This window comes from Lemur catta, chromosome 6 (assembly GCF_020740605.2).
Source record: "Lemur catta isolate mLemCat1 chromosome 6, mLemCat1.pri, whole genome shotgun sequence".
In the NCBI taxonomy this organism is placed as follows: Eukaryota; Metazoa; Chordata; class Mammalia; order Primates; family Lemuridae; genus Lemur; species Lemur catta.
The window spans coordinates 96052987-96074501 of record NC_059133.1 but is presented as its reverse complement, the minus strand read 5'-3'; the positions used below and the strand labels follow the sequence as shown (position 1 = coordinate 96074501).

General features: G+C 49.0%; 1 protein-coding gene across 2 annotated transcripts in view; it reads left to right on the top strand.

The window, feature by feature from the left end:
• The window catches only part of PRMT8 (protein arginine methyltransferase 8), a 177651-nt gene that overhangs the window by 73599 nt on the left and 82537 nt on the right, over positions 1 to 21515 (top strand). The window contains exon 1 of one of the 2 annotated variants that reach the window (XM_045554570.1): positions 18198 to 18662. The exons of the other annotated variant lie outside the window; for it this stretch is intronic. Coding sequence (XP_045410526.1) covers positions 18588 to 18662 — 75 coding nt within the window. The 5' untranslated portion in view covers positions 18198 to 18587. Of the gene's footprint in view, positions 1 to 18197; positions 18663 to 21515 lie in introns of those variants that run through there. 2 annotated transcript variants of the gene reach the window in all.

Genomic DNA, 21515 nt, shown 5'->3' with positions numbered 1-21515 from the left:
TTCTTATTCTGGTTGGCTGGGAACACTGTGGACATTTGCCCCAGGGACTGCCAGACAAGGACTGACTTTTATTTAGCACCAAACTCATTTTAGATTTTGTTTTTAAATCAGTTTCCAGGCAGGTTAAAGAGTCTCTGAATGTCACTGTCTATCAACTCACAAGTGAGCCTGCCTATTTTTAGCTAGAGGACTTCTCCTGCCTGTGAGGTGGGTTGAGCTTGCTTGCCGGCCACTGCCCACAGCATCCTTCCATCTCTGGGACTCTGCCACCTCCTGAGTGTTAGACATTGCTGGGGTCTTCATCGCCTTTGGCCTCTAGCAGAAGTGGAGACAGATTGCAAGTGGTCTGCAGACAGCCTCCCTGCTTGTCCTGCAAGAGCCAGAGTAGTGACTCTGCTGCCCAGGGCCCTGGCAAGGCCAGGTCGCCTCCTGCCTGGTGCCAGCGGCCACGGCCTCATGGGGGGGGGCTGCCCGGTGCCCCCGAACACTCTTGTTTGTTATGCTCACTCTCTTCCGCATCCTGTGGGTGTACTCTACAATGTATGTGGAGAATGAATGGCTGAAGAGTAAAGACTTTTGTGCTTCAGGTTCTCCTTTTAGACACTTTGTTCTGTCTCAGAGCTTTTAAAGTTGTCTTTCTTACAATTTGCCAAGAAATGGGGTTGGGCTAGATGCTCAATGGAGTCTTTAGGATCTGGGCACCTTTATAGAGGGAAGGCTTCATTTGGGTAATGGGTCCTAAGACCAACTTTAATAAAAATTGCGTCATCCTTCCTCCCAACACTGTGAGTTCCCAGAGCAGAGACCCAGGCGTGTTCTAGCTTTAGTGGGAACCGAACAATTTGGAGGGAGCTTTAGCTCCAAGTGGAAGTGGTTTAGGTTAGTCACACACCAGCACTTGTTGCTAGGAGTCAGGACGTTTCGGGCAATGTGGGAGGTTGTAGCCTCTCCGCCTGGAGGTCTTTAAGACAGAACAAGCTCTCATCCCTGTGGGGCACCAGGCATGTGGGCTTGGGGGGGCTTGGGGGCTGGAGTCGGCTGGTCTTGGGCAGAGCACTTAATAGTCTGAGTCTCTGCTTGAATTAATTAGGTTTTGTTGTTGGCGGGTACATAAACAGTGAACCAGGGAAGGCCTGCGAGCTGGTCTGTACCTGTAGGGAAGATCCACAGGTGCGCTAGGCCTTTCAACAAGAGCCCACCCCTGGCTCAGTAGCACGTATGTTCTCTCTCCGTCTCCCACCTCTCTCTTGGGGTGGGGGTTTTGCTCATTGCTGTGCAGAAAGGTCATGAGACAAGGCAGACCCATTGAGTCCTTGTAAGAAAGCCTTCTCAGGCAGAGTCCTCCATGGGCTGGGCAAATCTGCACGGCCAGCTGAGGGACGCCTTCCCCAGCAGCCCTGACAGCAGCTCCTGTGTTCTTTTCTCCTTCCTGCCCGACAAGGGTCTGCAGCTACGTTTGTGGCCTTGGACGTAAGCATCCAAGCTTGCAGCAGGACTGTGAGCTAAACTGGCACTCCCGGTTAGGCTGCCCACCTGGTGGGTGGTGGAAGTACGAGGGCCCCTCAAGAGCTGGGCCCACAAGGCCCAGGCCCTGGAGAAATCAGGTAGCGTTTTAAAGAGCATCCGTATCCTGCAGTGTGTTGTCCAGGGACTTATGCTTTTAGGGTCTGCCTGGAGCGTGGCTGGTATGGGTGAGACCTGGCTTTCCTTGTCGTCATGTGGGAAGTGAGGAGGGCTGGCAGGGTGGGGGCAGTGAGGACTGTGGGGCTGCAGCCCAGCTGATGCTCTTAAACTGTGGTTTAGTACCAAAGCTCCCTAGTTCAGACATTATTTTTGAAATCCATTTCCTAATCTTTCTCTAGAATAATAAAAGGCAGTGGGCCAAAAAGTTGGAGGAAAGAATGAGAACTGAGATGTGTCCATTCATTCATTCATTCATTCAACCAGCATGTCTTAATATATGCACATTCTATGTGCTCAGCTCTGGGCTGGGCATTGAGAGAGAAAGGAAATAAAGGTATGGCCCTGTCCTCCAGTGCTCACAGGTGAGAAACCGAGAGGCAGGGCCATGGCACGGCGAACCACCTGTGCAGGACGGCAGGAGGTGGATTGAGTTTTGTTAATTTACATTGGTTTGGACATGGGGTGCCCCACGTACCTGGACTTTCCTACAGCAGATACTCTTACTGCCTTTACGTTCTGAAACATTTTATTTCGAACACTTCTGACAGAGGTCTTTATAAAGATACTCTGTTTTGCCTTGGGAAACAGAACACAGTTTCATCTCTTTTCGATGGCTCGGGCCTAACTCACCCTTCCTGGAGTGCCCCGACAGCCCTCTCTGCTGTGGCTGCTTCTCTCATCCCAATCACTGGCCGTCACTTCTCCCCGTGTCGAGTTCTTGCTGCCACAGCGCCCTGACTGCCCGTGACCATTGAGAAGTGGAGATTGACTTGGACGCACAAGAGAAGGGTGTCTGTGTGAGGAGCAAGCTTAGCTTTACATCCAACTCAAGGTTAACGAGCATCGGCTCGGGGCTCGGGGGTTGCGTGGATGATGAGATAACTTTTGTCCTTAACTACCTGAGAGTGTTTTCCTTCCTTTCTCTCAGGCTGTCTCCTGTATAATCACAGTTGTTGGATGGGGATTTTGGCCAAGGGAGGATGGTACTCTATAAGATGAGGTGTCAAAGAGAGTGGTGCCATCTATGATGCTGTAAGAGTGGAAAGAACAGAAAGATTCCCCATGGGCTGGGAGGCCCCAGGAAAGGTTTTATGAAAACGAAACTTAACTGGCCCTTGAGTTCAAGACAGGGAGGGCCCGAGTGGGTTGAAAAGAAGTGGCCACATCGTTACTGAGCTCTCCAGTGGAATCAGATGGAGCTTTAGCTATCTATCCGTGTGTGTTTAATTTCTCATGCAGCTGTGTGTGATGCTATGTCACCCACCTTGCCAACCCATGCAGGGAGTTACTCCACGGAGCCTTGGCTCGGGCTGCTCTGCATTCTGCAGGAAGCCCTGTTTGTTCGCCAGCTGTGAGGCTTCCTGGATGGTGAGGACGAATTGCAGAATAGAAACCTGCACCCCAGCTTTCAGTCAGATGTCATAAAACGAAACAGTGTCATTGAGCTTCTACATGTGCTTCAAAGGCAGTGCAGGAAGATTGGTTTTGTTTCCTTCTTGTGTGGCAAAGGCCCATCCCATTCCCTAGAATCTGCATTGTCCTAATACTTCAGAAGTTCACAAGGTTGAATTTGAGCCACCAGTGGGTGTTAGCTCATGTGGGCATCTGTTATTAATGAAAAGCATTAAGGTCTTTCTCCACCTTGTCAGTCCTTGGGGAATCTGGATAACAAGGAAGGGTGGGTGAAAACTGCTCACCTGGGGCCTAATCCTGCCACCTGCTGCCAAATTCTGCATTCACTTGATGTGGTGGCAGTGGGCAGCATGTTGATATCAGTCACCAAGTCAATGACTCAACAGTTATTTTTCAAATGTAAAAAAATTGAAAGTAAAAGTTACAGGGAGGCATTAGAATCCATTCATTCATCTAACAACTATTTATTGAGAACATATCATGTCTTTTGGCTCAAGATGAGGCATTAAGCAACAGTAGCAAGCCTACCTTCCATCCAAAGTCCCCAGGAACAACAGAATATACCCTTTGAAAGCACAAACAGTGCTAGAAAACAGAGGATGTCTTTGGTGCATCAAAACTGTGGGGAATCCGTGAAAGATGGAAAGTAGGTGCGATCAGTTTGATGAAGGAAGCCACTGCTCCAAATGCTCTTGTAGAAGGACCCATGGGAAATGTGTTCCAGGCTTGTGAGTGATGGATGTGGAGCATAAGGGGTCCCAGGGTACATAACAGGAGCAGTAGTTGGGGTCACCAGGAAGATCAGACAGGCAGGTGAATCCCTCCATAACTCTGCAGTTGACCCCCTTGGGTGCAGGCAGTGGCCAACAGAGATTGCTTGGATGCTTGGGTTGGAGTGGCAGAGCAGAGCTCCAGGCAGCCAAACACAACCCAAGAGAAAGAGCTCCACTCTACACTCCCTACTGGTCACTCTACCAACTGCAGGCACCTTCCCTTGCTTATGCTGGACAGGCTGAAGTCAAACCTGCCCATAGTACATCCTGCTCTTTCCCCCGTTGCAAGGTTAACAGGGATTTTCCAACACAAAAATGAGCATGCATCTAGGAGTCACAAAGGATGTGTGAAAAACCAAAACTGTACAAAAGAGGTGCTGATTTCTGTAAACAAATGTTCACACTGAAGGAAATGTTAGTAGTGTAAGCAGAATAAGACTTTAAAATAAGTACTACTGTTGGATCCATAAAGAATCAGCCAGAGGCCTTGGGAACTAAATCATTTGCAACACAATTTAAAAACCAACAGATGGACGAGGCTGGCAGAGTGGACATATCTAAAGGGTAGATTAGTGAATGGAAGGCCAGGCTGAGGCGTTCTCTTAAGTATGCAGTCTGAAAGCATTGTGAGACGGAAACATGGAAAGGAAAGTTGCGATATGGAGAACATATTCTGATATTCCAGCCTCCATCTGCAAGAAGTTTCAGAGCATAGAGTGGATGGAATGGAGAGAAGAAAACAGTACAAGAAAATTTGACAGAAAGTAGAAAAGAAACAATACAAGACAAAATCCCAAGATTAAATAGGACGACCAAGTGCCAATTAAGATGAATGAGAAAAGATTTATAACCAGCCACATCATGATACTGAAGAAAAAGGAAAACTACTAAAAACAAATAAAACTTCCAGAAAGAGGAAAAAAGGATTATCTAAAAAGGAACAAGACTTAGAGTGAAAAAAGACCTCTCAGTGACAATATAAGAGGCAAAAGGCAATGGAGCTGTGTGCTCAAAACGCCGGTGGTGGGGAGTTACTGAACATGGAATTTGTACACCCAGTAAAACTGCCATTCAAGTGAGTAGGTGAAAAAGAGCCACTTTGGACATCATGGATTCAGACAGTTTACCATCCACGGGCTCCCACTAAGAAAATTACTGAGGTCATAAAAAAGCAGAAGAAAACAAAAGAAGTGAGAATCAAGAACCTATTTTTTGCTAACTGCACACGCTTCTGCCTTAAAGAGAGCTGGGCAGTGCCTCTTGATCAGTTTACTCTTGGTTGAGGAGCAGTGACCTGATGTGTCATCTCCCTAGAACAAGCCGCTAGAGAGAAGCAAGAGCTCATACAGATGGTCCCTTAGTCTCAGGCTGTCCCTGTGGGTTTGTGTGTATCAAAGTGTGGAATGACATGGCGTGTTGGCTCTGAGCCCTGGCTTTTCCCTTTGTCAACTAAAACCATCATTAGAGTGAATGGACAACCTACAGAATGGGAGAAAATATTCACATGCTACACATCCAATAAGGGGCTGATAACCAGAATCTATAAAGAACTCAGGCAAATCAGCAAGAAAAATCAAACAACATTCGTGCACTACTGGTGGGACTGTAAACTAGTATAACCTCTGTGGAAACTAATATGGAGATACTTCAAAGAACTGAAAGTGGAACTACCATTGGATCCAGCAATCCCACTACTGGGTATTTACCCAAAGGAAAAAAGACATTCTATAAAAAAGACACCTGCTCAAGAATGTTTATAGCAGCACAGTTCATAATTGCAAAGATGTGGAAAAAACCAAAGTGCCCATCAATACATGAGTGGACTAATAAAATGTGGTATAAGTATGCCACGAAGTACTACTCAGCCATAAAAAAAATGGTGAACTATCTCTTGTATTATCCTGAATGGAGCTGGAGCCCATTCTTCTAAGTGAAGTATCACCAGAATGGAAAAACCAGCACCCCATGTACTCACCATGGAAGTAACATTCATAGGGTGTCAGGCAGGTGGGAGGGGGGAGAAGGGGATGGGTGAATTCATACCTAATAGGTCTGGTGCCTGGCGTCTGGGGGATGGGCATGCTTGTAGCTCTGACTTGGGTGGTGCAAAGGCAATTTATGTGACCAAAGCATTTGCACCCCCGTAATATTCTGAAATGAAAAACAAAAACAAACCAAAAAACATTAATTGAAACAAAAAACTAAAATAAAAAAACCCTGAACAAACAGAAGTATGGCTACCTAGCTGTGGGGGCCACCATCCTACTACATGTTCGCTGGCCCTTAAATTCTCAAATCCATCCCATGAGTGTTCAGAAGAGGTGAGGGTGGGGCAATTATCCCTCTCCCCACACTGATGTTCTAAGTCGCAGCAAACGTACCTCTGTGCCTTTTTCTAATTGGAAGCAGTGCGATGGTAGACTTGATTGCTCAGAACAATAGGCGTATGCCCAGATGGTCACGGAGGCATGGCCTGGACCTCTGGGGGCTCTGCCCAGTGGCCTGGCCTCTTAGGGTAATGCCAGCCCAGCTGGATGGAGCGGGAAGGCCAGTCAGGAAGAGGCCCTGACAGCCTTGGGGAGGGGGGAAGTAAAAGGTGTCATAGGAGGCTGCAGGTTCTGGAGGTCCAGAAGTGAACCCACAAAGTGCGGCTTTAGTGACCCTCCTGAGCAGGTGTCAGAGGAGGCTTATGGGGCCGCCTCATCAGTCACCAGAGTCTGGGCTGTGGCACGACAGATTCTGACTGGGAAGTGGCCTGATCTCAGGCAGGTCTCTACATAGAGGAGGGTTTGGAAGCTCTTTAAAAATTCATATGTTATTAAAGTAATTCTTCCCCCTCAAATTTCTGTCCCCTGCCTAATCGTGTTTGGGAAAACCAAGTGGGGCTAATGTTCCCAGCACAAATTTGTGCTTCCCTGGTGGCTTGCCCAGTTCTTAGCTAGGCCTGGTCCTCCTCCACCTAGTGGGCACTTGTCCCTGACGCTCCAGACTAGGGGGAGACTGGACACCATGCTGAACTCATTATGTCAAAAGGGACCCATGAACTTGGCTTTATTATAATCATAGATGATGTGATCTAGAAAAAGCTATTATGTCCTGTCTCCTGGCTCTAGGCAGAATGGAATTTAAACTAGTTGTCTCAGATAACCATCTTCTCAGCTTTTTTAAGTAAGTAATTCCCAAAGAAGCAGCTACCGTAGCATCTCTTGAGAAGGCGTTCCTGCATTTCTCGCTGTTGGCCAAGAACGGTTAAGTCACTCCCCTGCAGACCCACTAGGACTTGGGGAAAGGACCAGCTGAGAACTCTCCCAGTGCCCTGGAGACCACTGAATGCACATGGCTTTGCTCTGTCTTTAGTTGGGAATAAGAAGGCCTCTTGGTTCTTAAATCTGTTGTAGAGAGTTCTTGTGTTACATGCTGCTGTTGGGTTCCACCCTCATTTTTCCTTCGTGCTTCAGGCAGTACATACCAATTTGAAAGCATCTGAGCAGAATTAGAGGAAACTATGGTAGAGGGGACAAAGGGGGAGACTGTGAAGGGAGAGCAGGAGAGAACAGGCCATTGCTTAGGTGGCTTTGAAAAGACACCCTGAAGCAGCAGTCCACAGCCCTGTCCCACCAGTGCACATGTTCAGGGCACGGGAAATGGATGGGCCCTAGTAGGCATATTTCTCCAAAAAATCCCAGCTAGAGAGCCCTTCTTTGCAAGCTGGCTTCAACGCAATATTTTAAAATGGTTGATTTCTACCAGAATACCATGAGCATTTGAGCTCCTCAAAGGGAGGAGGTGGTATTTAAAGCTTTTTTTTTTTTCTTTTTAAGAAAACCAACTTTGAAGATAGGCAGGGTGGGCAATTTTTGAGCCCCAAGTACCCGAGCCTTTGGAGCACAAGCTTTCCCAATACTTTTTCTTTCTTCCACCTCTCCTGTTCAGAGAGCTGGGGACAGTACCTCTACTCTGCCAGTCACAGATTCACAATAACAGAATGGAAGAGTTGAAAATGACCCACAAATTCAGCTTGTCCAAACTCCTCATGTCACCAAGGAAGAAATGGAAACCAGGAACATAAAGGACTTTAAGGGCAGAAACAGACCCTAACTCCTGTCTGCCCCCACTTCCCAGGGGTCTCTGTCTTGATAGCCCTTTGCCCTGGGGTCATCAGTAGCTCGAGTTGAGTGCTTTCCACCCCCACCCCCCGAGTTCCATGCTTTCTTTGAAGGCTATAGGCTAGGGCACGACTTAGTGGCAGGAAGAAGAATTAAACACCAGTGTGGGGTGATTTTACAGAGTGCCAGGAGAACTTCAAAATCATGCTCCCACCAGCCTGCAACTGATGCTTGACCTTCCACCATTAGAGATTCATTCTTTTGTGCCTTGGGGGTTAGGCAGGCTTCCCAAGTCTCCTTGCAATGCAAATACCTCTGAGAAGGCCACCAACAGTTGACAGCTGATAAACTGGAAGGGCTGCTTCTGCAAGAGCATTGATACCCTGCAGTGGTGTTGGTGGTGTGCAGGTGGCATGTATGCTATTACCTGCCTACCTAAATATATGACAGAATGTGACCCAGATGCACCAGTGGGACATTCCCTTCAGAAGGCATAAGCAAGTGTTTGGAAGCCCAGAGGGAAAGACAGGGCTGCCCACACCCACGCGCCATCGAAGAACAGCCAGCCCAGGGCTTTCTGTGGAACAGGTGTCCTCTCTTCTCCCCCAAGGCTTCATGTGCATGCACTGGCCTGTATGGGCACGTTTTTCTACTGCTGAGGAAGGGAGAAGTTCATTTTAGTATTCTGTGAGTGGAAGACAGGGGAAGAGACCCAGACAGCAGAGGCAATGGTGTGTCATCTGCGTTCTGTCCTGACACTGGGTTTTGTCAGGAGTGGGGCCTGGGGGCTCATCTGGTTTCCCCAGACTTCTGCACAGCATCCAACTCCGGGAGTGCTGGGAGACAGTAGCCCTGGCACAGCCCTTGGCCAACTCATGAGGGACATTGTCAATGTGGGCAAGAGCAAGGCTCCTGAAAGCAACTCCAAGTCACTGGACAGTGACCAAGTAGAGCCAAAGATGAAGAAGATGATGGCTGAATGTGAGTACATATGATGTGGTCCTGCAGGGTCTCCTGGACACCCTTGGGAGGGCCTTTACAGGGGGACGGTGGCAAAGGATTCTCTGTCACAAGAGAGGTCAGGAAGAGGAGCTTTGAACAATCACTGCACAGTGTGACACAAGCCACAGTGGCCTTGTGAAACCTGAGTTCCTCCACGGTTGTTAGAACCCTGCCTGTGATGCCGACGGACAAAATGGCCCAGTCGCTCACTGGTCCAGTCTCTCTCCTTCTTACCCTCCCGTGTTTGGGCTGCACTTCTACAGGCCAGAGAGTCTGGGAAAGGGTAGTGACAGAATAGTTTCAGGGACTCCATTTTCCAATCAGGGGAAGGAAGGGAGAAGCCTGATCTTTGTCTTAACTAGTTTGAGATAAAATCAGGCAGAAGGAGGAGGGCAAGGTTTTCTCAGAGTTGTTCAGCCAGAAACCATGACTTGAACCTTTCAGGGCCGGCTTTATGGGCCAGGAGGAAAAGGTACAGATATTCCATTTAAATTAATCTCAGTGTAGTGTACACTATTCTGTGCGGATGGCAATAGATTGGTTTAAAAGAAGAGGAAGAAAAAAGAGAGAAAAGAAGGTGAGTATATTTACCAAGTTGTTCCGGTGCCATTCTCCACCATCCACTTGCAAACATGCTGAATCTTTCCTTCCTTCCTGTGATTAATCCCACATTTGCTCAGGATGCATTAACTAAGTCCCTGCATAGTTGCATGGCAGATTTAGGTACTGTATAAGCTGAGTTTTTCGGAAGGTAAAAAAAAAGCAATGTCTTCCTACCTACAAATATGCAACCCAGAGTGACACCACTTAGAGAAGTTACTAAGCGGATGTGACAGAAAGAGCTACAGCAAGAACACAGGTTGATAGGTGTCATTTAGCTGGAGCTGCCCTGTCTAGAGCCATTGCCAGACTGACAGATACACGCTGGCCTCTGTGGCAGGTGTGCTTGTTATACTCGTATGTGAACCAAGAGTCTATGGGCAGATGCAGTTTGCCAAGCGAGGTCCGTCACATCCAGCCATGTGCCATATGTCATTGCTCCCATTCATGGAGGGCCTGCGATGCGCATGATTCTGGGTTAGGCACTTTACAACAGCCTGCAACAGTAGGTTTTACCAGAGCCACCTCCTTTTTCAGATGGAAATTTTGGGGCTCAGAGAAGTTAAATGATGGGCTCAAGGTCACAGAGTTAGTTAAATATCAGAGTCTGGATTTAAAACCAGGTGTGTGTGGCTCTAAGTCTAAAGTTTGTCTTTCCATTGTTGTAGTCCGGAAGACACGGGTTTAAGCAGAGTTCAATCCCCTACTCAGTGTGTGACCTGGGCAAGTTCTGTCACATTTGTGAGCCATCCTTTCCTGATCTATGCAGTGGGGACCACAATGCAAACAACTTCCAGGGCTGGGGTGAAGATTGAATGGGTAATGCATGGAGCTCGCTTAGCACCATGCCTGGCCCATAGTTGCTACTCTGACGACACCAGGCTCCCTCTCCCTTCTGCGAGGCTCTAGGAGAGAAGAACCATGGCCATGGGAGACAGCTCTTAGGTCTGCCAGTAGCATTTCCATCCCAGCAGAAGGAAGCCCTTCCTTCTGGAAGCCACCACTGCATTTGAATTAAATGGTCCAAGAAATGGAAACCACTCTTCTCTTGCTGGGTGATTTTAAAATGTCACCTAACTATTATATAGTTTTTTCCTATGAAATAACTTGAACAATCCCTAAACTCACTTTACAAAGACTTTGGGTTGAGAGCTATGCTAGCATGGTAATTGATTTTTGTTTCCCTACAGGTGAAGTAGCCGCAGAGTGGACCAAGCCTAGTGACATGATGACTGCCTGGCTCCTCCAGCAACCCAGCCGGGGCTTCCAGGACCACCGTCCGTGGCTAGCATTGGGTACCTTGGGGGAAGCGTGTTAATTCAAATATGTTTTGAAGTCAAGAATCACTGGACAGGTAGAAATTCTATTTGCATCTAGATACATAAAATGAGTCAAAGAATGTTTTTGTTGATAATCTACTGATTTGCATTCATTAATGAGGATTGTTGAGAGCTGATAGGCTTCTGCTGACTTTCAGCCAGTACTGTCAAGAAATTCACTGGTTCCCCATCAAGCTCTGCCCCCTGCTAAGCAATGACTATTTATAATGGTTGCTTGGTCACTGTCTTTGAGGCTGCTGGAATCAAACAGTACTCTTAAAAAAAAATGTAACTCCCTTTGACCTCAGGAAAGCCCCAAACCATAGCCCAGTGCTGGAGTGAACACCATAATTAATGTCACCCATAGGCCTCCTTTGTCAGCTTCTGCCCTACAGTTCTTAGAATTACAGAATTTTATTGTATTATTTCCTTTAAATCACTTTTACAAGTGGAAAGGAGAGGGTGTTCTACTCTTCAGCCCTTGTTTCTGCCATGAGAGTTGAGTTTTGGTTTGAGATGCATCTGACTAGCCCTTGTCATTTGATGGGTTAGAATCCTAGCCTACACCACGCATGCAAAGGCAAAGCAGAAAAGGGATGTAGGCTTGTCTCGGGCAAATGTCTTCTTCTAAAGAGAAGGAAATAGGCCCAGAGACGTAAAGGGACTTTCCCAAGGCCACTCAGCTATTGAATGACAGATCTTGGACTAGTGCACCACTAGTGTGGTGACCCATTGCTGTGGCCCTCTTTCTCCATGTAACACTATGTCACTATCTCATGTGGATAGGTATGGTCTTCTATGAAGAGATGTTGGGAAGAACTCACCTGTGCTAGAGCACTATGTTCCAGGAGCTGTGCCAGGTGCTTCATCTGCATTGGCTCATTTTATCCTCATAATCCCTCTGTCGGGCAGTGATCACCATTAAGTCGTTTGTGCATAGATGGAGAGGTTAACTGTAATGTCTCCTTCCTCTCATTGTCTTCCTCCTTTGGCCTTCCTCCCACTTTGAAACACCCACAGATAGACTTAGTTGGGAGGTTTTAAACGGCAAGGTTTCCTTGAGTTGAGGAGTGACAGGTGGGTCACATCTTATGGGCAACTCTGAATACAGAAAATATCGTTTTAAAATTGAATCGAACAAGACTCTTCTGAGAAGTAGAGAGTGTGGTTTCCAAAGCAGTGGGGTTTCTTTTAGGCACTGGGTACAAGCAGTGGTGGCATGCTCCTATCACCCCAGGCCCTCCTTCAGGCACAGCCTTCCGGAAGAAAAGGGAACTGAGGGTGCCCTATCCTTTGTGGCTGTTCTACCTAAGAGACAGGTAATTGATGCCAATTTTTTTTATCTTTATTGTTTTCCAGATCACAGAACCTTTTGGTGACATCAAATGCATGTCCTGCTGCTCAGCACTTGGAAGTGATCTGGTTTCTGTAAAGACCGCTAGGGAAAATGCCCCATGTCTCAGCATCTCTCATGAACCTTTTCCCAGGTGCTGGAAAGCTCTTGGTGTAGAAACACCTTTAAAACAAGATTGTGTCTTTTATTTCATGGATCTTACTACTTAAGTGCCTAATTCAGGGCTTTGAATTCAGCAGGTGTTTTTGAATTGATGTTGGGTAAGAAAGGGAAGAAAGGTGGGATTTTTGCCTTCCAAGTTTTTAGGCTATTGTTCTAGAAGTCACAATTTGTTAAGGAATCAGAAATATATGTTAAAATAATACCACTTTTGGGAAATTATCATATGGAAATAAAAGCTCCTGTTCATAAGGGTATACGTAAAAGAGTTTATTATAGAATTTTATTGCATTATTTTGTAGTAGTTTATTATAATATTGTTTAGAATGACAGGAAACTGGGAGCAACTTGAAAGTGCATCAATAGGTGAGTTATTTAAATAGTGAAGTTTATCCACACAATGGGATGTTATACAGCTGTTAAAAACAACGTGCATCTTCATGTAATAACCTGGAAAGAAGCCTGTAATACACTGTTTAATGGAGAAAGCAAGTCTCTGAGTAATGTATATAACATGATTCTATTTATATACAACATATACCAACAGCACACACTTCTATATATAACTTATGTTTTTCATATATTTACATGAGCAAAAAATAGAGGTGTATATAGCAAAATGTTAACATTACCTTAGAGAAGTGAAGCTTTAAATTAAAAAAATCTAACAAAGTTTCAATTAAAAAAATTCTCTGGGAAGAGAAGAAAGAGATCAGAGTGAGTGTCTAGAAAGGAACCAGACAGAATCAATCACAACTTTGTTTGACCACCTCCATTCCTTGAGCATGTTCAGGTGGGGCTACCCCTGAAGCACGAGAGACCAGCCTTGTCCTAGATCACAGTGTGTTACGCTCCAAGTGACGACAGTACATAGGGCATTTGGCGAGTCAAGGCTACAAAAGTTTCAAAGGCACATAAGAACTTTGATATCTTGGTAAAGAATGTGTCCCAACCTGTACTTGGAAGCTACCGTGCTTCTGGTCTAGGCCTCGTAATCTTCAGTGTTTCTCTGTCCATATCAAATAGATCCTTCTTACAGGGTCTACCTGACTATAAGTCATTGATTATAGCTATATTTAATCTATAAGAGCCAATCCATAAGACTCCTGATAGTACCTGAATGTACTATAGCACTTATTGTATTAGAGTTAGTCTTTTAACAAATTCTTCCCGGAAAACAAGTATGATCAGGGCAGGGATATGTCTTTTCATCTTTTAGTCCAGAATATCTAGCACATGGTTGGCCCATGGCCATTGCCATATAAGAGTTTATAGAACACAAACTGTATTGAGTTATTATGCTGGATAGACTGAATGATTTCCAGCTGGTTTGGGGGGATTCAGGAGAGATTTTCCATGAAAAGTTAAGTCTTTGTGAAAAATTTGAAAATGAGGAAAGAAATGGAATGTACAACCTCCAAAAAGTAGAAAAATCTAATTGTGTTGTGGCAGCATTTTAGAATATTTTATAATAGTACCCTTAGGGATCTGCTACAGGATCCATCTTCCCTCTTCTCCAAAGAAGTCTGGGTTCCATCATAGGCCATTAAGAAAACGTCTTTATGTCTTTTGCGTCCTTCTCATCCTCAGAGAAAGGAAACAGGAGTATTCAATTTTTTAGGAGAATAAACCACCAAGGATTAAGCTATCAATGCAGAGCTACTAAAGAAATGCCTCTGAAATATTGTTAGAATAAATAAACAAACCAAATAGCATCATATCCAGCACAAAACCACAATGAATTCATTTAATCAGACATTATCAGAGCAAGGAAGAAATAACATTCTGGTTTTACTAGCAAAACAAAAACCCTCAAATTGCCTTGCAGGCACTGATGGCACTCTTGTAAGTGGTTCTTTAGAACACAGTGTAAGAAATATTGAACCTTGGGTTAGGCAGGAGCAGGACTGCAGAAGCTTTTGTGTAGGAGAACTGTCCAGGTGTGGGGCTGCCTGGAGGCTCAGCCAGGTAGCTGGCTGCTGCATCCTTGGCTTGGCTCCCATCTGGTCCAGAAGACACTGAGAACACTGCTGGATTGGCTGCCATGAGGTGGCGATGGACCAAGGCTGTACCCTGATTCCTGAGAAGCCATGGATTCACTGCAGTATGCCAGGGCCATATGTGAACTCCGGCCATGTGTGAGGTCACCTGGGAGGATGAGAAAACCACATGACACACCTGACGCACCTCCCCTTATTGCAGCAACCACACTGGAACAAGCCAGAGCCGGGGCTTTCCTAGGCAGCATGGTCTGCACATTAGAGAAGCTGCATACTGATTCCAGAGGCACTGCATTCTGGGAAGCAGCAAAGGAAGTGTTGGTTGGCCCCTGGAGATGACATAGTCTTCACCTTCTGGGGTCCCAGCATGGGGCAGGTGGAACCTTAGAGGCCTTGTTCAACCTTCTACTGTTTACAGCTCCTTTACAACATTTCTGCCAAATGATTAGTCTAACTGAACCCTTCCAGTGATAGGAAACTCACTTCTGTGGTGTCTCATAAAGCTGGGTAACATTTCCAATTGTAGCCCTCCCCAAGGGTCTCATTCCAGCTGTTGTGTGCTAGCTCAACCATCAACACAGCTTCATGCTACTCCAGGGCTCCCAAGAACCTCTGTGTCAGAGATGGACCTTTCTACAGTGTGGGAGTTTTCACAGTTTTGAAGGGCCCTTTCTGTAACTTAGGGGTCTTCTTCTTCTGCATATCTGTTTATCTCCAAATATCCTTATCCTGTTGTCTTTAACCATGACTGGCCATTAGAATTAGGGACTTTAAAAAATCCTGATGCCCAGACCTCACTGAATCATACGTCTGGGGGTGGAACCGAAGCACTGGTACTTTTAAGGCTCCCTAGGTGATCCCATCGTGCAGCCAAGGTCAAGGGCCATGGTCTCGCTCCCTGCACCTGGCTAACCTCTCGAGTGTTATGCCATGAATCAGACATTATTTGAATCCTCACTCTACCGTTTGGGTAATCCTCTGTGCTTTTGCTTTCTCATCTGTTTTGTGGGGATAATAACAGCACCTATGACAAAGGTTTGTTGAAAGAACTGCATGAAAACATATGTAAGCCTAGAAGAGTCTCTGGCATGTAGCAGGTTTAACTCGTGTGCTTATGACAGGGCCTGGCAAATGTTAGCATAGTATTTGTGCTCCTACCATGAGACACGCAGCATTCTAAGCAGTTGACATGCGCTAGTTGATATATTTTGTGGCATTGAAGATCTAACGTAAGAAAAATGACATAAATAAAATGTGTCTTCAGGATTTCTTTACCTGGTAGGATCTATTGTTTAAAACTACCCATTTAATTCACACCCTGGTGAACTCTCTGCACCCCTTGTTCTCCCCATATGTCTTTTCGCCTCCCATCAAAATCTCTACAAAAGTTCTGTACATGCCAAAGCATCCGAGATGACTAAGTTAAGAGCTCATCAATAGTCAGTCCACTACCTTATTGCTTCTTGTCAAGCCTAGTGCCTATTAATGAGCTATGCCTAGTTAAGCTCTTTGTGGAATGACTAATTAACCTGGTAAAAGACCACATTAACACGTTTAGCAACAGAGATGGAGAAAGACTGAGTTCACATGAATGATGGGGATGTGAGAAAATAATTGCACAGCACCTACTATGCCCTAGGCACTCTTCATGCATCCTGAATTTTCACAGTCATAGGAGGTGGGTATTCAGGTGATCCCTTGTTGTAAAACAAATCACTTCACACTTAGTCTCTTAAAGTAACAATTATTTTGCCTGTGAATTTGTAATTAGGTGGTTGCACAGTAGGGACAGCACCTCTCTGTTCCAAGATGGCTCAAAAGGGGGATGAAGTATCCACTGTCAAGATAGCTCACTCTGCTCCTCCAGCCTTTATGGAACCACCGTGGTGGCCTGGGCTCCTTACTCTCAGCCCCAGGCTGGCTCTGGTTGGATGGGCTGGGCTGGGAGACTCTTGTCGTGAAAATGTAGTTCTCCAACTCAGCCTCTCCACTCCCCATTCCAAGGGGAGCTGTGGTGTCTGTGCTTGGGGAGAAGCCAAGCCAAGCAAAAGATTTCGACAGTGAACGGAGGAAACACACCCACTGAGGTTCTCATAGCAACATAATCACGCACAGGCAGCAGCCTATTTCGGTGGGAGCTCGTTTCAGCTCCCCTCCTTCCTGGTTAGTCACTGAGTGGCTGCACACGCAGCAGCAGTGTGGGGTGGGGGCAGAGTGTTGGGCTGAAAGTAGGGAGGCTGGGGAGCTGGGTCGTCAGCTTGTGGTAGGACCACCAACAGATGTCCTCCTCTCTCTGATTTTGGGGTCCTTATCTGTAAAATGGGAAGTTTGAACCAAAGACCTGTGAGGATTCTTTCTTTTCTGATTTTCTTTGTACAGATACTGAGACCTTTTTGGTAGGGGATCAGATTCTCAGAGTCTTTTTTCTCTGAGAAGATGCTTATAGAAAAGGGGCTTCAAGAGGGTAAAAGTCATTCTTGAAGGTTCTTGCTACATCTTTTTTTCCCATTCTCTCCTCTTCTCTCCCTACCCTTCACTTCACACGTCTACTTAGTGCGATGTATCCTCTCTTTGTCTGGGGACCCAGTGACAGACACATCTTTAGTACTGAGCACAATGCTGGCCCTTTTCCTCAATGGACTCTGGGGTTAGTTGAGGACAGTCAGGCTCACACTTCCTGGCTGTCAAAGGTGATGATAAAAGCAAAGAGGGCATTGGGACTGATCTCCCCAAGTAGGTACAGACATGAAGTGAATAGAGCCAGATGCTCAAGGAGCATCTTTTAGGTCCCTGTCCTTGACTTGTAGTCTGAAAGCTTGAAAATGCAGCTGTTTTAAGGAGTGAGCCTGAGTGTCCTGTTGCAACAGGAGAGGCAGAGAGGGGTCCGCACTTTGTTCTGTCTCCCACCGCCTGACAGATGGCCGGTAAGACAGAGAAAAAGCAGCTTTTGAAGTGAAGACAGGAATGCATTGTATAAAAATTCACACCCCCTGCTGCCGCCCAAACTCCCTTAAAAAAGGATCAAGAGAATCTTAATGGGTATGTGACATCCTCCCTTTCTCCCATAAAAGGGACTTCGAAATCTGGCGATGGTGGGGGAGGGGTGAGGAGAGAAATGTGTGGGCAGGGGGCTGCGGGAAGACTGGGGCAGGGGGAGCGCGCCTTCAGTCTCATCCATCTGACTTTCTCCCACCCTCTTTCCCAAGCCACCTCTGGCTGCCACCTTCGCCCCACCCTCTCAGCCCGAGAGGGGCTTGGAGTCCCAAGAGCCTTGGACAGGGAGAGTGGGAGAAAAGGATCGATAATGATACGATCCTTAACCCTAGAGTTGAAGGAGTTAAGGACCCTCCCCCATCCAGACACCTACCCCTTCGTTCCCGAAACCATAATTCGCCCAGGAAGGATCCAGGAATTGGCGAGGAGCAGGAGAGTTGGGGCGGGGAGGGGTGGGGTGAGCGCGAGGTAACGGTGGCCCAGTCTTGCCCAGAGCTTGCCCTCGGTAGGCGGACGCGAACTGGGTCTAAACCTGCAAGAGCCTCTCCCGGGCACCTGCTTCCTCTGAGCCTCCGCGCGGCCCGCAACGTCGGCGCAGCGCTTGCCCCCGCGCGGGCTGTGCGTGGCGCCGGGGGGTGGAGGCGGCCGAGGGACCCTCGGCGGCGGGTGGAGGGGCGGGCCCGGGGCGCTGGGGGCCCGCGGTCCGCGCCCAGCCGCCGCCCGCCGAGCCGAGCCTCCGCCCCCGCCCCCACTCGCCCGGCTCAGCCCGGGGAGCGGCGCGCAGGGAGCGAGCGGCTTCGCCCGGCGGCCCGCACAAGTTGAGAGGAGTTGGCTGCCTGCGGCCGGCCGGACTTCGCGAGCCGCCCGAGGCCGCCGCCGCCGTGGAGCCTTCGGGGCTGCTCCTCCCGCTTAGCCCGCAGCGCGGGTGGACAGGGGCGGGGGTCGGGGCGCGCCAGGAGAACTTGCAACTGTGTGAAGGAATCTGGAGCAGATGAGAAGGGAGGAAAATAAAAGAAAGTGGAGACTGCAGAAAAGACTCAACCGTGGTGGATCGTGTCGGCTGACGCTCCAGCGGAGGGGCTGGGTTGGATTTTTCTCTCCCATTCTCTCGCTCTCTCTTTTAAAGCGACACCAGCTCTCTCTCTTTCTCCACTATCTCTGTCACCAAACCCTTGCTGGCTCTTATGGGCATGAAACACTCCTCCCGCTGCCTGCTCCTACGGAGGAAAATGGCGGAGAACGCCGCCGAGAGCACCGAGGTAAGCAGGCGACAGCCCGGGCCCCCGCGCCCGCCGCCCGCCCGGACCCCGCGCCGCCGCTGTCGCCGCCGCCGCCGCCGCCGCTCAGCGCCGTGCCAAACTTTCCCCAGCTCCATCCCGCTCGCTCCAGCCGGCCGAGTGTGTGTGTGTCTGTGTGTGTGTGTACGTGGCGGTGGCGGTGGTTGGGGGGGAAGTTCATGTCTCAGGTCCCCTCCCTCTTGAAAATGCAAAAGAGTCGCTCTCACCCCCACCACCCTCTCCTGCCACCCGCTGCTCCCTTCTCCATCCCCCAAGTCCCAACCCCCGGTAGCCGCGCTCCCCTGCCCTCTCCTCCGGGCTCCGTTAGGGCTGGCGGGTCCAGGCTTGGTGCGGAGCCTGGTGGGTGATCCCGGGGCCAGGTCTGCTCCCCGCAGCGCCCTGGCCATCCCCTGCTGCCGCCTCAGCTTTACCCTTCAAGCTCGAGGCAGCCCGAGCCCTCGGTCCCCGCGGCAGCTCGGAGAGCTCCCGGCCGCGGGGGCCGAGCCGATGGCAGGACCTGGGCACCTCCCAAAGACCCACTGGCCCAGCTTCCGGGCCGGGGGAAGTCTGCGATCTTCGGATCTAGAGCCGCCTCGGGGGCGCTAAACCTGCGGAGGGCGCGCGGGCCGCGGCCACTTTCAGCACCAGGGACAGCGCCCGCTCCTGCCGCAGCCGAGCCTGCGCGGGTGGCGGGGGCCGCGCGCCGCCGGCTGCGGAGAAACGGGTCTGCAGCCACCTGTCCCGCAGGAGAGGGGGTCGCTCGGGCTCCGCAGACTGTGCTCTTGCCCCTTCGCCTTCGGCAGCCCAATAGCTGCCCTTTCCGTACTCTCTAGCTGCCCTGAGCCTTAGACAGCCCTGCTGGGCTTGGCGTCCCGAGACTCGAGACTGTGTTTCCTCGCCTCGCACTGACCCTGCTGTCATTACAAGTGGACTGTTCCGTAGGCTCTGGGCACCTGTAGTCACGAAGGGGATCAGCGTGGGCAGCCCCCTTACCTTCTCGGAGATACGGTGCGCCGAGGTGGGGGCGGAGAGGGGTATGTGTGTGAAGATCGTCCCTTATTCGGTGGCAGGAAAAAGACACAGAGCAAACTCCCGGGCTCTATTAATAGCGGGGTGTCTGGTGGGGCTGCCGTACAGTTCACATATGGTTACCCATATGCAGCGGGGGGCGGGGATGGGGGTGTGGCGCGGGGATTGTCCCTCTGTCTTGCCAGAATGCAAGAAGGTGCAGAGACCCTTCCCGATCTTCTTCCCTGGAGGTCTTAACTCTGCAGCTAACCCTACTCCACAGCGTTAGCAGCAAAGCTTTAAAAATCTCCATTCCCTGGGAGACTAGAAGCAGCATGCATCTGGCAACTGTCGATTTGAAAGAAACACGCTCTGGGACTTGAAAGCAGTGGGGCATTCAGTAGCTAATGCTGTCTCCTTGAGTTAGGGCAAAGCCAGACCACGTCCTCTTCCCCACCCCCCACCGGAGAGCAGACGTTCGGGTGATGTGTAGTGCAAGGCAGCTTAGCCTCCCAGCAGAGAGCCAGCCTTACCAATCCCCTCGCCCTCCACCCTCAGATCACCCACCAGTGGAAAAGATTTCTAAAAATAGCTCAGAGTCTCAAGGCCGCGCTTGTGCAAAGTGTTGGGCGAGAGGCACGCAGCAGTCCCTGCAGCCAGGTGGCTGGAGCCCTGGAAGCCACAAGGCGCTTTCTCCAGCATCCACCTCCCCCCACCCTGGCTTGTTTTTACAAAAAAAAGTTTTTGCGGGTCCCTTTCAACCGTACCCCCGCCATTGTGCGGGGTCTGGTGCAGACCCCTGCCAGGTTCCGCAGTGTGCAGCGGCGGCTGCTGGGCTCCCAATCTCAGCGAGGGTTAAAGACGTCCGGAGCAGGCAGAGCGACGAGCGCCGGGCTATTTTTACTTGCTTCCCCCGCCGCTCCGCGCTCCCCCTTCTCAGCAGTTGCACATGCCAGCTCTGCTCAAGGCATCAATGAAAACAGCAGTAGAGGCGGCCCAGCTCCTGCAAGCAAAAAAACCTCGGGCATAGCACAAAAGGGGGGTGGGGAACAAACCCAGCTGGGGATCCTTGGAGGGGAGTGAGTCGAGTGGGGGGTTCGGTTCTTAGCAACTTCCTTTGAGAAGGGGTGGAACCCAGACTTGGTCAAACGTGCGCAGCAGAGGCATCCAGGCAGCGTGACAATCACTTGGTTTTCCTCCAGGAACTGGCTGTTTTTGGAATAAACCAGGACTAGGGCAGTACTTTCAAAAGTGGGGTATTGTGGGTTTGCCTGCGTTTATGGTGGGAGAGAGAGGTGAGAGCCCACCTCTGTGCATGTGCGGGTGGGTGGTGGTGGTGGTGGTAATGGTCCTTGTTCTTAATTCAGCATGTCTTTATCAAGCACTGACTCTGTACTGGGAATAACTAGGCACCCAAGATCCAAACAGGGGGGCAACTGGTCCCTGCCCTCAAGGGACTCATAGTGCGGTGGACAGTTGTGCTGGATAACCCTGTAGCCACCTTTTCCTGCCTTCTGTTGGTGTCCTTTGTAAGCTCTGTGTCTCATTTCATCCTCATGATAATGCTGTGAGATAAGAAAAGGTCAGTATTCATTTCTTATCATCACTTTATATTTGTCCTACACCAAGGCTGAAGCTGGGGCTGAGGTCAAGCAATGTCTGAAAGCCAGCTGATGGGTTAAGTCTGCCTTGGAACACAGACTACCCCCACTCTGATTCATTGCTCTTTGCCCTACCCTTGCTATTTCTAAAAAGATGCCATGTGTGAATGGGAGTAGATGAGGAGTGGGAGGAGAGGAATACTTTGGAAGGGAGCGGTGCAATGAT